The 22,497-nt window shown below is 36.7% G+C and overlaps 1 protein-coding gene across 17 annotated transcripts in view; it reads left to right on the top strand.

Annotated features, from left to right (window-relative positions):
- LOC128022506 (discs large homolog 1-like protein) overlaps positions 1-22,497 on the top strand; it is a 126,627-nt gene that overhangs the window by 32,934 nt on the left and 71,196 nt on the right. Inside the window, exon 1 of one of the 17 annotated variants that reach the window (XM_052610174.1) lies at positions 13,789-14,449. The exons of 14 other annotated variants lie outside the window; for them this stretch is intronic. In XM_052610174.1, the coding sequence (XP_052466134.1) occupies positions 14,180-14,449 (270 nt within the window). In that variant the 5' untranslated portion in view covers positions 13,789-14,179. Of the gene's footprint in view, positions 1-13,788; positions 14,450-22,497 lie in introns of those variants that run through there. 2 more of the 17 variants (XM_052610221.1, XM_052610288.1) reach the window with 2 other exon arrangements.

Raw genomic sequence — 22,497 nt, 5'->3', positions numbered from 1 at the left:
AGGGGGAACAAGAAAGATATTTAATAATTGCTCTAGTCTAGTCTGGTCTAGTCTAGAAAGTACGGGGAATGTGCTGCATGTGCATGCTGCTGCTAATCGTAATGCGCCTCGAACCTGCTGACGTTAATGTTAGCTTCAGCAAACTATTTTATTATTACTTACAACTTAAAGACGTGTTTTCACGCGTCTGGAGGTCTCGCGGCACAGTAGACGCGAGTTCTCCTCATTTGCGCATCTAGTTACAAGAGATTCTGAGTTATGAAAAGGACCATTGCAAGCTGATAGCAACCGGCTTTTGTGGTGGAAAATTGGCAGTAATACCCCCACCTTGCGCAGCTGTAGCCTACCTGAGTGTCCCTGGGACATCAGTGCGGTCGGAGCGCGTCTTCTCAACAGCTGGACATATAGTGAATAAAAAACGCTCTTCTCGGGACCCCGAAAATTTTGCCATGAAACTTCATGCCAATAAATAAGAAATATTGCTGACTTGAGTGTTTCCAGGTCTCTCTTTACATTCGTCCGTTTATTGACGTTAAAAAAGGAAACGTCTTTTTGTTAGACATGGGAATGAGGTATCTCCATATTATGAAGCCAGTTGTCCTTTTGTTTTATACTAGTTCTATAGTCTCCGGGCTGGCTGCGGATGATGCCATGAGACAACACGTGAGGGGAAGGGGGACAAAATCAAGGAGCCGGGGGTGGGCACAGCACAGAGAAGACAAACAAGCAAAGTGGCGGAATCAGTCAGAATTTAATATAAAAAATATATCGATATATATATATATATATATATATATATATATATATATATATATATATATATGATATGTCAAAATCCATAACGTGTTTAAAAAATATCTCGATATATTTTAAATGTCGAGATCTCACCCACCCCTACTCCAACTACTTTAAAAGCCAATGCCTGGTAACATTCACAACACTGTTTTGCATAAAATGTCAATATCAGCGAATATGCAAATCCACTCTTTGCCACAAGGTGGTGCTTGTGGAACAGCAGAATTATATAGCCGTTACATAAAGTAAACACTATGTTATTACTGCCATTAAACAGAGGTAATATGAAAGGTAAATGCCATCAAAAACTTTCCTGGCTGAAATGTGATTTTACATGTATGATTTAAATGCCTTAAATTACATAACATGTTAATTATTCATCATCAGTGCACACTGCATTTTGATATAAATGTGGGCTATTTGGTGATTTCTAACTGTGTTTTACCTTGAAACATGACGTGCACACGTTTAATTAGTTTGTTTACAGAAAGCTGTTGTCACCGCTGCCAACTTCCATATAAATAATTATTAAAAAAATATGATTTCCCTGCAGCCAGTGGGCTCCCTTTCTAGTGTTGGCCTGCTGCTGACTTTGTGCTTAATAATTTAAACCACAAAAGACAGAGAAAATCACTCAGTGCTCTTGATTTTTGAAGCTTAAATAAGAAACAAAGGAAGTTGAATTCTTACAGTGAATACTATGCTGTTTTATTTTAAATTTGGTTTATAATCATGATTTTTAATATTGACCAAAATAATTTTATTACGAGTTTTGCCATTATCGAGCATCCATAGCATTATCTCAATGTATGACTCATTGGCTGTGATATGGACTGTTCTCTTTTGTGCATTACAGTCTGTGCTAATCAATTCCTTCAAACATGATATTTTTTTTTAAATCAGTCTAGCATGACTAGTTTTTGATAATGTTTGATAAAAATGATAATTTTTATGCATGGTGATATCAATCTTTTTCTTTTTCCTTTTTGCTTTTATGCTGAATAATGCATTTAGTGGCTCTGCGATATCAGGCTGGAACACCGTATCACCTCTTCTAAAAATATGTTGGTTGTTTTTGGGACCAAGAGCCTACTTGTCAGCTTTGGTGAAGTAATGCTTCTGTGTACTAACAGGGTAAACCTAGGTTTAAGGCTGTTGCAGTTCATATAAAAATGTAGCTCACAAAACTAGAGATGTTCCGATTCCGATACTAGTATCGGAAATATCACAGATACCACAACAAATTCTGGCATCGGCATCGGCGAGTACAGTAACCCATATACCAATCTGATACCATTTTCTTAAACAACCTAGTTATGACCGCTAGCTTTGCCTAACCGCTGCACGGTTCTTCTTCGCTGCTCAGAATGCATTGAAAACACAGGAAGTTGTGCTGTGTTGCCACAAGCAACCCCTGTTTAGAGCAGCGAAGAAGAAATGACAACGCGTTAGCAGCACTGATCTAAAGACTGGATCACTCATCGCGTTCTAAACTGCCAACAGACAGTGAAGCCGCTTCTATATTGTAGATCAGTGGTTAGCAGTATGTCCGCTGTTTAGCAGTATTTCAGACTGGACCAACCAGACAGTAAAACGGCGACTAGGGATGCCACAAGCACTGGCACTTCACTACCAAGTCGGTGCTGAAAATTAAAAAATGTGATGATACCAGCGTCTCTGTAGAACTGGTAGTAAGTTTGAGTATATTCGTTACCCGCAGCTGGGTTCAGTCGCTTCCGTGTTAGTCTAACCGCAGGGCTTCAGACTGTAGCAGAATATAGTGAATAGTGTCTGTGAATATTAAACTGCAAAATAATATTTAAATATTACTCCTGCATATTCTACATCTCTGTGGGTGACGGGCGCAGATGCACGGGAGCTCGCTGTTTTGTAGTCTCTGCCGTGTGTCACTATATGAGGACATGAACACATAAACCGTCACTTCATGATAATTTACTGTTTCATTTGATAAAACTGTTCGGTTTGACGTGAGTAAATTGACAATATATTAAGCCACTGTTGTAGCCTACAATAGATTTAGCTATGTCCATGTAGTAATAATAATACGTCTCTATTAATAATAATAATTATGCCTCGACGGTTCCTTGTTTTTTACTTGTTTTGTTGTAAAGAGATTGTCTGATTAATATATCATTTTTTATATTCCTAGACTTATTTGTTGCAGTTTTTTATACAGTTATATCGTAAAACTAAAATACCTTTTTATAGTTTGCGATGTTAGATTTTTGGCTGCATTTGAATTCTTTTTCGCTTAAGAAAATAAATAATATTACTGTCAAATTCATGTCAGATAATAAAAATACTGTAATAAATACAGTAGTTCACCATATATTTGTTCATGTTTTATCGAGGGATAAGTGAAGTGAAGTGAAGTGACATTCAGCTAAGTATGGTGACCCATACTCAGAATTTGTGCTCTGCATTTAACCCATCCGAAATGCACACACACTGTGAGCACACACCCGGAGCAGTGGGCAGCCATTTATGCTGCGGCGCCCGGGGAGCAGTTGGGGGTTCGATGCCTTGCTCAAGGGCACCTAAGTCGTGGTATTGAAGGTGGAGAGAGAACTGTACATGCACTCCCCCCACCCAAAATTCCGTCCGGCCCGAGACTAGAACCCACAACTCTTCGATTGGGAGTCCAACCCTCTAACCATTAGGCCACAACTTCCCAAAGGCCACGACTTCCCTGATAAGACTGAAGCACACCATAAAATAATTCTAGCAATTAACACAGGGCTAGTAGTATATACAGCTGTATATACAGATACACACCCAGGTATCAGATCAGTACTCTGTATCGGCCGACACCCTGGGCCCAGGTATCGGTATCGGAACATCTCTACACAAAACCAGATTCTGGACTTATTTGAAGCCATAATGTTTTCTTCACATCATCTGTCAGTGGAGAAGTGGTGTAGCATGACGACAGGTGTGGCTACCGCTGAAAGATGGAAAAGTCCTCATATGGTTCTCTTGTATCTGCCTGGTCTCATGATAAAGCCCTAAATTCACTAATTCATAGTGGGTTGAATTAATAGTGTTTTTGAATGTCCTTTGGATTTTGAGTCAGTTTTAAAACATTACTGTGCATATATAATGTTTTTTTTTTATGTCTCAAAATAGAGGTTTACTGTGATAATTAGGTTGGACCGCATTTGCCAAATATAACTGAAAATATAATGTACTTTTTAAATACAAATAAATACTAATATATCAATTAGACATACACCTTCATTGTTCATGTTAACGGGTTAGTTCACCAAAAAAAGAAAATTAGGCTGTGTTTCACTCACCGCCAAGGCATGTATATGACTTTCATCTTTCAGTCAAATCCAGTCAGAGGTATATTAAAATTGTCTTAAACGCTTATCACAGAACCAGCTTTACTGACGAGACACGCATGACAATCACATGCGATTAAGCGTGCAGCCTTAACTTGAATCCAGCTTGCGCATACTATTGTAAATGAGTTCTGGGGGAATGACGTATGAGGTCAGGTTTGCGCATGCGCTGCTCAGAAGTGATGCACACAGAAATGCAGGGGAGAGATTGAAACAAAACAACGGTCAATAATTAGAAGTACAAAATGAGGATTTGTAAAGGTATAATATTTTTTTTCATTGTAATGTAGGCTGTATACACATTTCCCTGAACTAAGTACATTTATGCAGCTATTATTATGTTTATATGAAAACGAAAGGAGGCAGTGGTATTTGATCTCCTATTTCATCTTGTTGAAAATATAGCAGTAGACTAGGCAAGTTGCAAGCAAGCACGCTGCTGTTTGCAGAATTACCGGATTTGCTTAGTTCTGTCCGAGGGAGATCACACTCCTGATATGAACTCGCAAAGTCCGAACTACGAAGTCCGAAATTTGCATACTTTGTATTGAGAAACGCGCTCAGACCTGCGTCACCAGACTATTTGCCAAATCTTTGGTTTTGCCTAATCTTTGGTAAATGTTGGTTTTCACAAGACGCACCAGCGGAACTCCGCTTTTTAGTTGAACTTTTGAACTGAAGCAATTATTTATTTTCGGTAATTTATCAAAATATTTAATTTAGTTTGCTGCATTGTTAAAATAGCTTTGTTATGCATATACATTTTTGTTTTTTTAAAAAGAAATGTCGCATTTTATTATTTCATTCAGAAATAAGCTAAATGCCCATGCAAATGTATACAAACATTATAATAAACATTGTAAACATAGCTATGCTATTTTAGTTCCCCTCACTCTACAACAAAGAAGTTATGGCAACATAAACGACAAGCCAAAATTTATTAATTTAGGCTAAAATGAAACCGAAACCAACATTGGGTCTCTCATTCAACACAAAATCAAATGTTTCCATATTCGCAATGTATTTGAATGCCAAATTATTATTTATTTTAGCCTACTTGTGTTCCAATATCCAGGTAAAACAACATGTTTGTTAGGATGTCTTGGGGCAGGGGTGAGTAAAATGTAAGTGAGTCAAACTCTGGAGGCTGCTCTCACACTGTATAATGACAGTGCACCCTTCTCAGCCACTCCAGCAATAGACGAACCTGGAAACCATTTTTTTTATATTTTTAACTATACACATAAGTACACATCATTACCCTTTTTTGTCCAACCTTTTTCTACGCCTCATGATACTTTGCGTAAATTATGGGAGTAACTTCCATTAAATCGTTAAAAGTAAGCCAAAGGTTTGGTGTATAATGTAGTGATAAGTATTAAAACTTTGTACAAAGTTTTAAAACTTTCTACTCACCCTAAAACCACTGAACGTTAAAATGATTTTCGAGGAGGAAAACAAGAGATTCTTAATGCAGTCCAGTGAATTTAGATAGATTGTAAATTAAATCCTGAGGGCAGACCACAAATGCACAGTATTGTCTTTTCTTAAATATTTTTACTGCAGAATACAAAGGAAAATAAAAGAATCAGGAGGAAAAGAATATAGCGGACTAAAAATAGATTTTACCATAGATATTCTTGTTATACACATTAAAATATCAAGCACTATTTTATTCTCCTGAAATCTGAAAATATACTGTATATATATTTATTTAATTATTATTATTTTTTTAAACAGCTTTACAGATTTACTTGCGTATTCAGTCAAAATGACAGATGGGGATTATTTGTAGCGCGACTTTGATTTGAAATGATCTGTTTCAGTCTTTTTGAGTGGAATTTCCCAAGACTGGAAGTATCTTCATAATTTAAAATGAAGTAGGTTCATTGGGGAAAAAGGTGGATATTTCTCTCAGATCAGATGATTGCCCATTTATGTCATGATGTCGTTTTTGCTGTGTTCATATCATGTTTAAGCAATTTAAAATGCAAGTGTTAGCCTGATGGGACTAGAGAAAAGGAAGCTATCATTTGCTTTGTTTGCCAGAGGGCTGTTTTGCGTATCATGGGAGTTTGAATATGATGAAGGACTCTTCTCTTGTGACCTGTGCAGTGCAGCTGCTGACACCTCCACAGAGACCACTCCAATGTCTTCACTTCTCTTGGAAGTGCTCACAAACAGTTTCGTTGTGAGGACAGTCATAGGATTTGTTGCTCCCTATCAGACATGTTCCACAGCAACAGCCATAGGGATCATAGGAGTTAAGAATGTTAAATAATCAAAGCTTCTTATGTTTTCATGTATTAATTTAGTTGAAAAAACTAACAAACAAACAAACAGGAAAATATAATATCAGCATTTGCTATATATATATATATATATATATATATATATATATATATATATATATATATATATATATATATATATATAGACTGTAATTCAGTCCTCCTCGATGCAATTCAAGAGAAGAAGAGATTCAGAGAAACGCACCAGAGCTGAACCGAATGTCGTTTGGATATGAAAATATATGACGCTCACTTTCCTCTTAATAATGAAATAAACAACAACAACCAAAAAAATCACAGCAGTGTGAAAGCAGCAGTTAAAAATGCATCTTATTACACAGATGTGGATGTTTGCATGAGCTCAGTAAAGCATTCACGTCACATCTATAGTATTTTATACTATAAAATTTTTATATATGCAATACCTTAAATCAAGCAGCTTTACGGTATTTAACATTATTATTAAATGTTTGATTAAAGTGATAGTTTGGTTTGCATAGATCAAAGCTTAATCTAGCTCAGGACTGTTTTGATTATCATAATCCAGTAAGGTACAGTACTTTAAGAGAGATTGCTCTACCAGTCAAAAGTTTGTGAATGGTAACGTTAAGATTTATTTTATTTTTAGGGCCTGAGCACCGAGGTGTGAGGACCCTCTTGTATCTGCTTCGTTTCTTATTATTATTATTCCGCTTCTTCTTCTTCTCCCGAATGAATCGCATTTTTGAGGGCTTAAACGTGCTCAAAAAGTCATGAAACTTTGCACACGCGTCAAACCTGGTGAAAATTTTCGGCTGATATAGGATTCAGAAGAGGGTGTGGCAAAATTTCTCGACAGCGTCACCTATACTAAGAAAATCAACAGCCTTCCAGCTATGTTTTACGTACATGCACGAAAATTCCATTTCCATGTGTTTTATTTTAACGAACTCCTCCTAGAGAGTTCTTCAAATCAACACCAAATTTGGAATGCCTAATCTAAAGGCCTTTGTGATGTTAAATTGCGAAGATCTTGAGTTTTCGTTGAAGGGCCTGTCCGTGGCGGCCTGGTGAATTTCGATGATTCGCCACAAAAAATTAAGTTGCTGTAACTCAGACATACAATGTCCAATCTACAATCTGTAACAAACTCCTCCTAGAGATTTATTCACACCAAACTTGGTCAGTGTAATCTAAAGCCATTTGCGATGTTAAATTGCGAAGGACTTGAGGTTTCGTTAAAGGGCGTGTCCATAGCGGCCTGACAAATTTCGATGTTTCGCCATGAAAAAGGAAGTTGCTGTAACTCAGACATACAATGTCCAATCTGCCCCAAACTTCACATGTTGGATGAGACTCTTGACCTGAACAGATCTACATGCCGATATTCAGTTATAGGCATAGCGCCACCTATTGGCAACAGGAAGTGACATATTTTACACTGTGACAGACTATTTCTAGAAATTTTATGACATCAATGTCTTTTTTGTGGTCAGTCTAATCTAAAGACCTGTGTGATGTTTAGTTGTGAAGATCTTGAGTTTTTGTTAAAAGGCGTCTCCATGGCGCCTTGACGAAGTTCGATGTCTCGCCACAGCAAGAGAAGTTGTTATAACTCAGGCATAAATTGTTTGATCTTCCCCAAACTTCACATGTTCGATAAAGAGTCCTGGTCTGAACACATCTGAAGGCCAATATTTCATAATAATGATAGTGCCACCTGCTGGCAACAGGAAGATTGGAACATATACGGAATATACTTTGATATATTCCAATCATATTTATGACTTTAAATGCATATATTAAATGCAAAAGCAGTAATATTGTGCAATATTTTTATGATTTAAAAGAACTGCTTTCTATTTGAATATATTTTAAAATGTAATTTATTCTTGTCCTCAAAGCTGAATATTCTCCAGTCTTCAGTGTAACATGATCCTTCAGAAATCATTCTAATATGATGATTTGCTGCTCAAGAAATATTTGTAAATATTATTATCCACATTTAAAAAAGTTGAGTAAATTAATTTTCAGGATTCTTTGATGAATATAAAGATCCAGAGATGAGAATCTATCTGAAATAAAAAGCTATTATAATATTATATGCAATACCATTCAAAAGCTTGGAGTCAATATTATTATTTTTTATTTATCGGGGTGTGTGTGTGTGTGTGTGTGTGGGGGGGGGTTGTATTAGTTCCTAAATGGAACTAATACTTCTATTTAGCCATGATGCCTTAAATTGACAAATACATTTATAATGTTACAAAAGATTTATATTTCAGATAAATGCTGATCTTCTGAACATTCTATTCATCAAAGAAACCTGAAAAATTTATATTAAGCTGTTATCAACATAATAATAATAATAAATGTTTTTGGAGCAGCAAATCAGTATATTAGAATGATTTCTGAAGGATCATGTGACTGGAGTAATGATGCTAAAACCTCAGCATTGAAATCACTGTTTTTTTTTAAGCTTTGTGTTTACAGTGTTTTGAAAACCTGGCAATCCTGATCTGAATGCACGTGCTGGAGATGTACTTCTAACTCTTCCTTTTTTCCGTCAGAGCACAACAAGACCACACTCCCCTTTTTGTGAATTCATGTGGGCGGCGGTTAGTCAAAAAACTGTTTTAGTGATGTCATTACTGCAGGAACTAGAGGGATGTAGTCCAAACAGGTCGTCCGATGTATGTGAATTATGTTAAATAAAATATCTTGCTTGGCATTGAACTTTGAGCTTTAGAATTTTACAAGTATTATTTATACTCAACAACAACATTACACACTAACTGAATTTTCAAACATGGGATCATGAAGAACGGGACCTTTAAAATATATTCCAAATAAAAAAATACTGTTATTTTAAATAGTAAAAAATCTTTCAAAGTTTTAATGTTTTTGCTGTACTTTGGATCAAATATTTGAAGGCTTGATGAGCAGAAGATACTTCTTTAAAAACAATGTTACTGTTCATGTTGTTCATAAATGTTTGACTGGTAGTGTATATTATAAATAAAACATCTAATCACTTTTATTTTGTTTCTTATCCATATTATATACTTATGAAAAGAGATGGTAGACAGAATGTGTCATTTAGTTAATTTTTATGTAGTAATTACATGGTAAATAAGAAGGTTTCTCTGTCATCTCACTTTGTGTCAAATATATTTGACACGCAATTAATTTGTATAAATTGTGTCATAATTGTTATTACATAATATTATTTCCCAAAGCTGAAGTGATTAGACTGTCTTTTATTTATTTGTTATGTATATTGGGTGATTAATTGTTCTAATAATCGTTAGATTAATCAATTATCAAAATAATCGTTTGTTGCTGCACACTTCAGTATGCATGTGTACCAAACAAATACAGCATTGTTTTATTTAGAAACATATTTGGAAGTATAGTATCATATTTACAAATCCTGTTTGTAAAGTATATAGATTATATTTTAAAATGAGGTATAGAAGATGTAGTACAATATTATTATAAATATACTTTGTTTCAAACACATTTGAAAATTGAATGTACAATACAAAGTGAGCTGCTAAAGGAAAAATGTCCTAAATGTGAAACATGGTTTATAATAGGAGTTTCTAACTAACTCGGCATACAATTTAAATCGGTTTGCCTTCCTTTCAGATGAGTGTGCTGCTTGATGCATTTAAGTTGTTTTCCTCAGTGCATTACTTCCATGTTACTGTTTTACATGTATTGTTTTATCCTTGTCCGTAAATTAGAAAGTCATGCAAGTGTTTTGCAAAAAGTATCCGCTCAAGTATTTTGAGCATGTCGGACTTCATTGAAGGAGTGGCGGCATATACAGTACATGCTTGAAAAACAGATGGAGCGCAATCATTTTCAACTAGACAAAAAAATATGTTTTGCTAAAATATTTTGCATTCGGACGTGGAAGAACAAGAAACTCTTTCTCCATTTACAATAGAACAATAAACTGCAGTATGAAGAGTTGCAGACACTTGCAAACGTAATTACAAACTTAATTTAAACACAAAACCATAGTTTGTTCAGTAAAGTGTTTCATAAAAAAGAAAAAAAGATTTTTGACTTAAAACCTTTCTAACACTATTTTTGAATGTGGCAAGATAATGTGTTTGTGTTCATAAGCATAGCATGCTTGACAAAAGAACACAGAAAAAATGTGTAGCCCAGTTTATAGTGTGTTAACAGTGTGCATAGTCTGCTTGATTAAATTCTTAAATTACATGTTATTTTGGTCACTGGACACTGTAGGTGAGGCTAGTTGTGTCCCTCTCCTAGGTTTTTTTTTATGGCATTACATACTGAAAAGCTTAAATTGTTGTGTAAAATTAACCAAAGAAAGTCATGTCCAGCTTTGTGTGTGTGTGTGGTTGAACTGTACTGCACACTTTTTCCTAATAGTAATGTAACAAAAGAGTAGTCAACTACTTATATTGCCTAAAGTTACATGGAATCTCTCATTGCCATCTGATAAATGCTTACCTTTGTACAGCAGGTGCAATGGTGCATATGATAACTCGGACTCATAGCATTAGATTCATGAGCTATGGACACAGTCCACAGGGTGGAGCTGTGCGCATTTATTGCATGCTCGATAAAGGCAACATACTGTTCTGCCCATTACTGCATTGCTCTCAGGTGGATGTTTGCAATTAAGACAAATCCTTGATAAGATTGGTTATATGTTTTACTTGCCCTTTAAAAAAAAAATAAGAACCTGATTAAAAGAATACATTGTTATGAATAGAGAATTAATATGAAACCTGCTGTGTCCCATAAAACATTCTGAACAATCTGTACAGGAATTCCTAGCTAAAATTAAGAGTAGTATCTTAGCCAACATAGCTGCACAAAAATAAAATAATATCAAGTATTACGATCAGTTCTATAGTCATAAAATACAGTAACTAATGGTCATGCAGCAAACTTTTATTTGATGATTTTAGGTGGTTCTTTTTCAGTCATCACAGGTGGTACTTTTGTAAATATACTCAAAATAGAAGTCGAGAAACCATAAGCTTGGAGTCACAGATGAGATGATGAAATTTTTAAACTATCTCCATTTTCTACTTTGCATTTCAAGTGCACTTGTAACACTCAGACCTCCGTGACACACACACACACACACACACACACACACACACACACAGGGGTGCATAAACCAATGTTGCAGTTTTTATCGACTTTTTTGTAAGACAAAGTAGCAACTAGCGACATTTTGGACAAACCATTTAGCTTTCTTTCAGTATAATAATGTCACCGGTTTGCCCCACGAGCACAATAATTTTCCCGACCAGCAAAGTTAGCAGCAAGTTCAACTGAATGAAACGTAACAGACTTGTGAATGAATAAGTACAAAACAATGTTTCCAAAATCTATCACTGTTGACTGTTTGGGCATATGAACAAGAATGTAGTTTGTCTGTAAAGATGCACATAATTTGTCACACAGACAGATGTGTGTGCTGCATGATATAAAGCAATATGATGCTGTATAACAGCGTATTCCAGTTATAATTCAAGACTTTAGCAATTCATTTGAAGTGAATTTAGGTCATATTAAAGTATTTCAGAAACAGAAAATATGTACACGAGAACTGCTTTATTGGGCATTTAGTTGCAGTTAGAGCTGTGCAAAAAATCAGACTTGTCAACACTGGTTCAGGTGGAGCGGCAGTTACTACACAGAGCCATAGTCTACCGACAGCTAACACCAAATCGTTTACAAAATCGACAAAGAATCGACTGCGATTATAACATCGATTTTGTGTAGATTGTCAGTGAATTACGGCTCAGTGTAGTAAATGCCAACCGGTGTTGCCAAGTCTGTGGTTGTTTTTCATGTCCGCGGGTCAAAGCGACCCCAATACAAATAACGTGATATTTAGCCCCTAAAATGCGAATTTTACCAAGGCAACCCTGCAAAAAAAAAACGTATATTTTAACCCCGGGAAGGATTTTTTTTATCAGGGGACCTTCTGGAAGCGTGATTGGGCTTGGTTTTGGACTAGTTTTGAGAAGAAATTGGGCAGGATTTGTTGTGAAAACTTGCAACCCTGATCTATATATATATAAAATCCTTTGGGATATATTTCCCTTTTTCCCTCATGCTTGAGATGCTGTGCCCAGTGCCTCGAGTAATGAAAATTACCCAGTCAGAAATAGCATTCTAAAATAAGACTAATTACATACGTAAATTTGTGCTGTTCAGGGAGCAGTGTGTTGTATGTGTCTCCATGATCCAGCATACGAACAAGTGATCGGTAACCCTTGAATGGAGTTTGCCAGCATTAGTCGTGTCGCACACTGAGTGACGCATATAAAGCGAAAGACAGGATCTGAGTCACACTTGGACAGTGAGGTACACTGATAGCCGAAGTAACGTAAAATGGGGGTAATTGATGCTAGTAGTAAAGCTGGCTTGCAGACCTTTGACATTTAAACAATTTGTAGATATGCATGAGGGAAGTAACTCAAAGATCTTAGGGAAAACAAAATAATTGTACAGCAAAATGTGCTGCTGCTTATTACAATATTATTTTGCCTTGATTTTATTATTGCTGCACTGACAGGATATATCATATGAATGTGCAAGTTGCACCCAAAAAGGATCTCATTAGCATTAAGGATTAGATTAGTGTGTATGGCAGCATTTTGCTACTGTACATCCCTCTTAGCTTGACTGCTGATCTAAAATTTTCCTAAAGCAAAGTCAGGGGAGAGATCTTTGTCATTGCAGACCATCCCCCATGTTACTGCCTCTTATTGCCCAGTGACCCGAGTTGTTCATCCAGTGTGAATGTTCCACGGACATCTTAATCAAACCTTCTACAATAAAAAATAGACTTAAGTATAAGTAGCTCTCTGTTTGGCCTTTTCACTGAATACTTTCTCCATCATATGGATTCTGTCAAGAAATGGCACTGTTCTCAGAAGGTCACAGCCTTACTGTCCAGTCAGCTGCCAATGACATTCTGTCATCTTATTGGCCAGTTTCTGAGCTCCCCCTCCCCCTGCACCTTTTCTCTCCTCCATGTAAATGTGCAGGAAGCCACTTCATTAATGCTCCTCCTCCTTCATGCAAGGCTGTGCTCCCTGAGGATGTTCAGTTGCTGTTCCTCTCACTGGTAACTGCTGTAGCGTTTTTCCTTTACGTCAATCTTTCGGGGGACGTAGAGCACCCACGCTGAGGATGAGACTGAGAGAGACTCAACCCAACTCATGTCTGACGGAGCCCATGTGACAAACACCACACGCTGCAACAGCTTTAATATCCCCTCCCTTCCTCCCCTCACATCTCTCCTCCTCTTCCCTCGTTCTCTTCACAACTCACTGCTCTGGCTCTCTGTGCTGTTCTTCACCTCTCTTTTGGGAACGAGGCGGTTGTCTGGTGTCTTATGTCATGGAGAAGATGTAACTAACAGAGTCAAAAGCTTACACTTTCTTCATGCAGCATGGCTTCTGCGAGGCCTCTGTGTTAACATCTCCACTGTGACTGACAGCTGTGTGGTCGCTGGTCAAGAAGGAGAACGACGGAGTGTGGAAGAGCAGTAGGAAGGTGGAAAGACCGATTCTTCATAGCAAGCAAGTGAAGCAGAAGAAGATCGGCACTGAGAGACAGCGGAATACTGAAGCAGTGGCGACGGGGAGGGGGGCGTGTGGAAAACTCGCTGGATGAAGGAAGCAGACTGGCTGTCCTTTCCCCGGCATGATGGAGTGAGACGAGGAATGAGGGTGGATGGTGAGAGCGGCCAGCAGCAGCAGTGGAGGGGCAGGAGGAGGAGAAGGTGCGGGGGGAGGTGGAGGAGCAGGAGTTGGCCGAAGAGGCAGGAGCAAGTATCGCTCTCGGAGAAGAGTCTCCAGCTCTTCGCTGGCTGAGCGACTCAGCTGTCACAGTGGCGAGAAAATGTCACCCAGAATTAAGAAGTTGAACTGCTTCTCGCCCCTGCTGTGCCACTGCAAAATGGCCTGTACAAACAGCACTATCTCACTTATGTTTGGATGCAAGGTGGGTTGTGGAGCCTCTCTGCTTAGTTTCTCTAGTTTGCTTTGTGTCAGAGCTAGAGGACAGACTGTGAGAATCTGTCTAGCGTGTGCATCCAGGTGTTGCTGCCAAAATGTTCTTCTGTACAGCTGCCAGAAAAGTCTGAAGAGTACAGAGTCTCGAAGTGAAATGCAGTCACCTTGATGAGAAAAGTGGAGTTGGGTGCCAACATAAAACAATGTCAATGTTTCCAACATGAAGATGGGTAAAAATTGGCATATATAAATGTACAGGGGAAGATGCAATCAATGGGTCCTTAACTTTGTTACTTTAGGATAATTTTTAATGTTTTGCCTAACGTTTAGGAAAGTCAAGTGTAGAAATAAAAGTAGGGGAAATGGGATCAGGTCATGACCCAGGTTGCACCTGGGTCCCTGTGATCCAACAGCTCTTATGTGTGTACATACAGTACAACGTATAGAACTTTTTGTCTTTACAATTTGAAATTAACATGAGCTCATGAAAGATGCACGCATAATAATTATAAAACAATTGTCAAATTTAGTTAAAAATAGGTTTATATAAAATGCACAACTCAGGAGGTATCAACTTTCCGAAGGTATTTTATGTTAACTACCAGCATGCTTACAACTGCTTGAATGCTGGTATAAGGGTTGTCGATACGTATGTCAGGGGTGTCTTTCCTCTTTACACAGCTATGTCTCTTTTAAACAGTCATTGGGTTATCTCTCCATGTTATATATTTTTTTCTTTACAATCAAGCCTATGGAGGCATTATTAATTCAAATGATTATGTAGTCACTTGTTAAAAGAGTTAGAAGTCATTGGAATAGTTTAACCAGTGACCTTTGGCCTCTGGCATGATTACTGCCTGTATGGGTGCCATGTGGCATCAGTGCCACCATGGCATTAACTTCTCAAATCCTTGATGTAAAGCACACAGGATTACATGTCATCTGCTCTGCTCAGGATTGACATTCAATTGGAATTCATTGTCAATTGTTAAAAAGGTTAAAAATATTTATTTTACTTTGAGTGAAAGGCTGAAGTACTGCAAGATCATTGTGAACTTTCAATTCTTGAAAGTTCTTCTCTTTAATGTAAAATATTATATATAATGGTGCTGAAATTCACATATGAGATAAGTGTAACATATCAACCAATGATTAGCTTCTATAAATGATTAAAAGATAATTTGGTGGATTTAAGTGCTTGTAAATATTATCTTGGTTTAATCATGGAAAAGTTGTTTTTATGTCTTCTTTAAGCAATGACTTAAGGCATTCTCTGATCAAACTGGAGGGAAAATAGCAGTGTGACAGTGATTTATGATGCTGCTCGCATAAATACAAATTGTTTAGTCAATCGTCCTTTGTTCCAGAACACGTTGGCTGAATGCGCAACTTGTATTTTTATGATGGTTATGATGGCTTTGGTAGTTTTCATGTCTTTATTGCTCTCCGTTTCTGCCATGATTCACTGATGCATTATAATTCCTATCCAAAATGGTCAGGGGCACAACTCCTCACTCAGCGTTACACTTGTCACTATATCTGTTTTCTATGGAGTCCAGTTTCTTTGGTCTATTGCTCACAAATTCTCCTTGCGATCTAAGGCCTCTGATAGATACAGGCTGCCACATTCGGCAGATCTCAAATGGAGTAGAATGATCGAAACTGCAATTTCTCTGTGCTCAATGTCATTTTTTTGATGACTGGAAGGACAGCATATGAAAGAATAGTGGCTGAGCAGAGGAGCTTATTCTGCTCTCTGTACTGTCAGATTGACAGCAGTTTTAGCATCTGATCACACAGATGGGATGATTGCCCAAACGCCATGTTATGTCACCCCAGATTTTGTTGTTAGAAGCTTTTCTGATGATTCTCCTTTAAACACTGGAGCTGAACATTTCTGAGGATTTAGTTACAGCCAACGTTAAGCATCGCTTTACAACTTTGCCATATGGTCACCATGAAATAACAGCAGAACAACACTTATTTTGCTGGCTAATGCATTTTGACATATGTAGAGCTGAAGTGCATTATGTAATTGTTACAAGAAATGATACATTCAAACAGGTATATTTAGTTGTAGCTCCTGGTTATGTATGTTTATAGTGGTATTTATTTATTTTTATCAATAGAATATGGAAATGCTATGAAATTTTACATTTTACATCATGCAGATTCAGTTGGATCAAATCTGCCCACAGGTTGCTTCCCTTTATTATTAATGACTAATCCCTTTAAGTATGATCTTATGTTGTAATTAGTGGGAAGTTGCCTAATGGATTTTAACAAGATTTCTGAAGCACATGTAAAGTTGTTCTGACACTAACTGCTAACTTTCTTTAGAGATTCCAAACTGAAATGTGATGTAAGCTACTTCAGCTGAAAGAAACTAAAGATACTGGAGTTATTTTTTTTTTTTGTATGTCTTTATGAATTACTTTGACTTTTTAAGAACCTTAATTGTCCTCAAATTAGACATCACAGTTTGCAGTTTTTGTTGTATGCAGTAAAAAACTAGCACTCTAATGAAAATGATAAAGATTAGTGTATATGGAATATTTTACATTTGCTTATTATTTTTTCAATTTTTTACATTATATGGCTCTTAATGCATTGTGTTGCTTCTTGAGCATCAGTAAATGTTTTTACATTTTGTAATTGTCATGTATAAGTCCCTCAGTTGTCCTTAGTATGAATATATGGATCTCAAAATCATTCAGTCACTAGGTAAGGGTTCAAATATGCAGAAGATGCTGGAAAACCAAAGAATGTGCAGGAGCTGGTGGATTTTTCTGAAGTGCTGCCCCCTAATAGTCGACTAACCACAAGAGGCTTGGTCAACCAAAATTGTATTAGTTGCTTAGTCGTAAAAAAAACTCACACAGTCTGTGACTAACAGAACTGTTGCGTTTATTGTAGACCTGGTGTAAGTGTGTGCCCAGGGAGTGGAAACTGAAAAGTAGCTCACAACAGGACAGATGGAGGTGCCGATGCCAAAAACGCCACTGTTTTTCCATATTCTACTATTTTCTAACCTCAACTTAAACGAGTTGATACGTACTCTCCCATCCCAGTGCGTGTACTCAATCGCTTTAGCATTCGGCGCCACTATGCTAGCGTTTAGCTTGCCACCATTTATTCCTTAAGATCCAAACAGGGATGAATTTAGAAGCCACCAAACACTTCCATGTTTACCATATTTAAAGACTGTTTCATGAGTAGTTACATGACTAAGTATTGTCACACAAAATAAAACGTGGCAATTTTCTAAGCAGATAACTATATAATGTATGGCAGAAGAGCATTTTGCAGCACTTCAACCTCGGCGCAGTAATATCATCACTTCTAAAAACTCCTCACATTGGTTGTATTGACGGGAGAGAGAGGTGCTGCAAAGTGCTCTTTCGCCATACATTATAGTCATCATTTTTATCCGCTTAGGAAATCACCAGGAGAGATACATATCAGCTCTAAGTTGAGGGAAGAACATAGTGGAATATGGATAAACGGTGGCATTTTTTCTTTAAATACTCCATAAGTTTTGCTCATACAGATAAGAGATGCTACTTATATTTGTGTGCACTCACAATAACAACAAAATGTGCTTTTGTAAAATAATGAAAGCAATCAGGACGTGCTTTCTGCAATCTGTTTCTGTGACCTTGAGTGCGAAACTCTGTGTATCTTTGCCTTATAGATATTAAAAATATATGTAGCGAAATACCTACTTTTCAAATGAACCAATTCAAATGGAAAACTAATATTCTCAGATTATGTAATCCGTTTGAAACATGCATTGAGGCGCATCACTACTGCAGAGATGAGTCAGTGTGGCCGACTTCATGCGGTCTTTGGTCATTTCTGACTGGAGAATTATACAAAAATTGTTGCTTCACCAGGATGGTATAAAACTTGGTGACATTTATGGCACTTGGTAGGTGAACACACACACAAAAAAAAACCGAGGGCATGATTCGAAAAAGCTAAGTTATTGTTAAAAAATTGTCACACTCGTGGTCTTCGGTCAGAAATGACCGACCATAGGAAATGGAAGGCCTGAATCACTGAGTTGAAAAGTGTGTTTGTGGGACATAAATTTACCCAACGTCCTCAAAGAAATCTCGTCTCATCCAAATATAATTTTCCATTTTAATAATCATCCATTTTCTTTTGTTTTAAAACTTGCTTTTGCTTTTCTTTCTTTCTTTCTTTCATCATCTTTTTTTCTATAACAGAATAATGTGGTTCTTTTTATTTAATTCAGTTCTAATTAGAAGTGTTTGCTAGCATTATTATTACTTTTAATAATAATTATTATTTGTTTATACCTAAAGTTATGGATTTAGCAACTCCCTAAACATAAGTATTAAACATCGGCACATAACTTGTCTCACAGTGTTTATGCCACATTAGTGAACGATAGAGTATTTTTTGATGTTTCATCATATGAAATTTAAACCTGTGGGTAAAACATTTCATCTTACTGACAAATTGCTGTATAAAGCAGGCTATTGCAGTTCTCATTTAAAGCTGTGAATATTGGCACAATGTGCAGAGGTGGAAACTGGAGTCAGTTTGAATACCAGTTTGCAGAGGTGAAGTGTCCAGTATATCCAAGGAAAGCTTCAGATTGAACAGTGAGCTGCTTACCTCAGCCACCGAGGACCATGACTCAATAATGAGTGGTCGTAGTTGCCAGGAGATCCTCCTCCTCATGCTCTCATCAGGGAAGACTGTGAGCTCTCCTGTTCTGTCTTGTGCTTCTGCCTACATGCTCTATACATTCAACACCTACAAATCAATCTTAATCAAAGCAAATCTTAATGCTTGTCTTGCTGATATTTCCATTTATGGATGTTGGAGGAGAATTACATAACATGGCGTTATTGTTAGGGAAAGACTTGTGGCCAAATGCACAAAGAAAAAACGTCGTCTTTGGACACTTCTGTGACTTTTTAATGTTGACAAGGCTTAGTCACAGTATGTTGTGTAACTGGATTGCTTAATGTCACTTATAGGTGTTTTAGCAGTGTTTAAAGGAACTGTTAGAAATTCCATCCTAAACAGCTTAAAGGGATACTCCACCGTGTTTTCATATTAAACTATGTGTTTCCCTTACCTAAGACGAGTTGATGGGCCAAGCAGAGAAGCTACCAAACACCTCCACGTTTTCCCTATTTAAATACAGTTACTCGCGTAGTGTAACTCGACCTAGGACAGTAACACAAGACAAAACGTTGCGGTTTTCTAAGCGTGTAAAATGGATAACTATATTGTATGGCGGAATACCATGGCAAGTGCTTGTAAGCACTTCGTCTTGGCGCAGTAATATCTTCACTAGAGGGAGCGGGGCCCGGTGAGAGGATTTTTCACGAGTGAAGATATTACTGCGCCAAGACGAAGTGCTTAGCTACTTATTTTTTATTTTATTATTATTGTGTTTTTTGTTCTGTCGCTGTCATTCTGTTGCACTGCGGAGCTTCTGTCATGAAAACAAATTCCTTGTATGTGTAAACATACCTGGAAATAAAGCTCATTCTGATTCTGATACTATACCATTCAAAAGCTTGATGTAAATAATATAAATGTAACAAATAAATGTAAATGTAACAAATGTAACAAACAATGCTGTTCTTCAATTTATCCCCCCCAAAAAACTGAAAAAAATATTCTCAGCTCGATTCAACATAAATAATAATAATAATAATAATTATAATAATAATAACAATAAATGTTTTGTGTAGAAAATCAGATTGTTATAACGATTTCTGAAGGATTGTGTGACTTGAGTAATGATGCAAAAAATACAACTTTGAAAGTCAGCTTTGATTGATTGTTCCTAATAAACTGCACTCGCAAGTGAATATTAAATTATGTTGTGGGATAATTAAATATATTCTAAATAATATAAATAAATACATTATGCAGCTCATTATGCGGGCCTTTGTTTTCTCAGGTGTAAACCATAATGATATTCATGATAGTTGATGCCTACTCGCATATGACTTTTACAAACAAAAAGTGTCTTAGAAAATTTTAATCAATATATTGTATTCTTTGATTGAGTAAACAAGATGATTTTCACATAATTTAGAAAGAAAAATTCTAGGCTACAAGCACCGGTTCTCAAAAGTCCCGGGAACCAATATTCTGTATGTGTTTTATGGCCTTATTCAAGTGATTTAACACTTAGTTTTTCACTAACCACGCGTACATTTTTTTTTAATCTCAAAAACACAATCATGTACATAAATGCTGCTCACATATTCTTCTTCTTCTTCTTCTTCTTCTTCTTCTTCTTCTTCTTCTTCTTCTTCTTCTTATAGCCCAGTTTGTGCTGATTACAGTGAGATTAGACTTTAGCCATTTAGAAAAAAGCACAAATGTCAGGGCATAACAAACCTCTCCAGGCCCCAAAAAATACCCTTAGACCTTACACCTAGAGGTTAATATGTTTCTGCTAAATTATAGTTTCAAGTAATTTACAGTTAAACTATCTCTCTTTGACCTAAATTATGTACTGGAAGTACCCCCTGAGATTTTAAGTAAATATTTCAATTATTTAATAGCACATTTGCATGTTTAACTTTTTAAAACATATTTCTTAATCAGTTATAACAGTATTTTAGTAGTATTTACATAGCTATTGTTATTGTTACTCTCAACAAATTCTACAAATTTATATTACTTAAATTTACAATGTAATTTTTATCATAATATTTTCTTTAATACAGGGTTTCCCAAAAGGTAATTATTTTTATCCATTTAAGAGTTTACATTAACATCACATTTGTATAAACCTGGAACATTTATTTGCAAAAATGTTGTAATTATTGATTTGTTAATGGTATTAACCATAGACTGTGGTACCATCTCACACCCCACTTTGGGTAACCCTGCTCTACATGATAGATGTTTGGACTGCTGTGTGTGTATTTGAGCACTGCAAACTGATCGAGCACTGTACTTTACGTTAATCAACAATGAATTGTCTCCCTGGAAAAAACAGGACGTCTGGTCACCTTATCCCTACCGTTTTGGGTGCTAAGCCTATTGTTTCAGATAGCTAGTTCTCATCTTGGTGGTCTATCTATCCATTGCGGCTGCCATACTGAGACTACTGTAGATATGTGAATGCCCCCTTATCTGATTGCAGTCCAATAATGGGGAAGTCATGGCATAGTGGTTAGAGAGTTTGACTTCTAACTCTAAGGTTGTGGGTTCGAGTCTCTGGCAATACCACGACTGAGGTGCCCTTGTGCAAAGCACCGAACCCACAACTTCTCCCCAGGCGCCGCAGCATAAATGGCTGCCCACTGCTCCAGGTGTGTGTTCACGGTGTGTGTGTGTGTGTGTGTGTGTGTGTGTGTGTGTGTGTGTGTGTGTGTGTGTGTGTGTGAACTTTGGATGCGATTAAATGTAGAGCAAGATTTCTGAGTATGGGTCACCATACTTGGCTGTAAGTCACGTCACTCAATTATAACAGAAACGCACATTTTTAAGGACAAGAGTAGCCTAGGATGTATTTTGAATGTCCCGTAGTCCTCGAATAACATTATAGGCTTGGCTCATCTTGTTAATGAAGACGCAACATCATTTTCATCAACTATATATTTTCATGCATAAAAAATTATGTATGCTTGAGCAAAATACGATACAATTAAGATGTGAAATAATGCTCTAAAAATATGTGGAATAAAGTTCCAAAGTTCAATAATGAATTTTTTTGATGGCCAGAGCAGCCTAAGCATATTTCTTCATTTTTTATTTACAAGATGAATGCAGCCAAAGTGAATAATGGTCACTTAGATGTTTTGTAGACTGTGCCGACTCGTCTGTATGATTCGCACAACAAGACTTCATTCAACCCAATAGAAAGCATATTTACACTGTCTGAATTGTTCATTAAAAAGAACACTGTGCCATTCACCATATAGAAAATAGTAAAAGTATGAAAAAGTGATTGATTTCAGACACAGTTTAAACATTTTTTTTGTTGTGCTGAACCCAGGAGACGTGGGCTTTAAAATTCAAATTAAT

The sequence above is a fragment of the Carassius gibelio genome, chromosome A2 (assembly GCF_023724105.1).
Source record: "Carassius gibelio isolate Cgi1373 ecotype wild population from Czech Republic chromosome A2, carGib1.2-hapl.c, whole genome shotgun sequence".
In the NCBI taxonomy this organism is placed as follows: domain Eukaryota; kingdom Metazoa; phylum Chordata; class Actinopteri; order Cypriniformes; family Cyprinidae; genus Carassius; species Carassius gibelio.
This window is presented reverse-complemented; position numbering and strand designations above follow the sequence as displayed.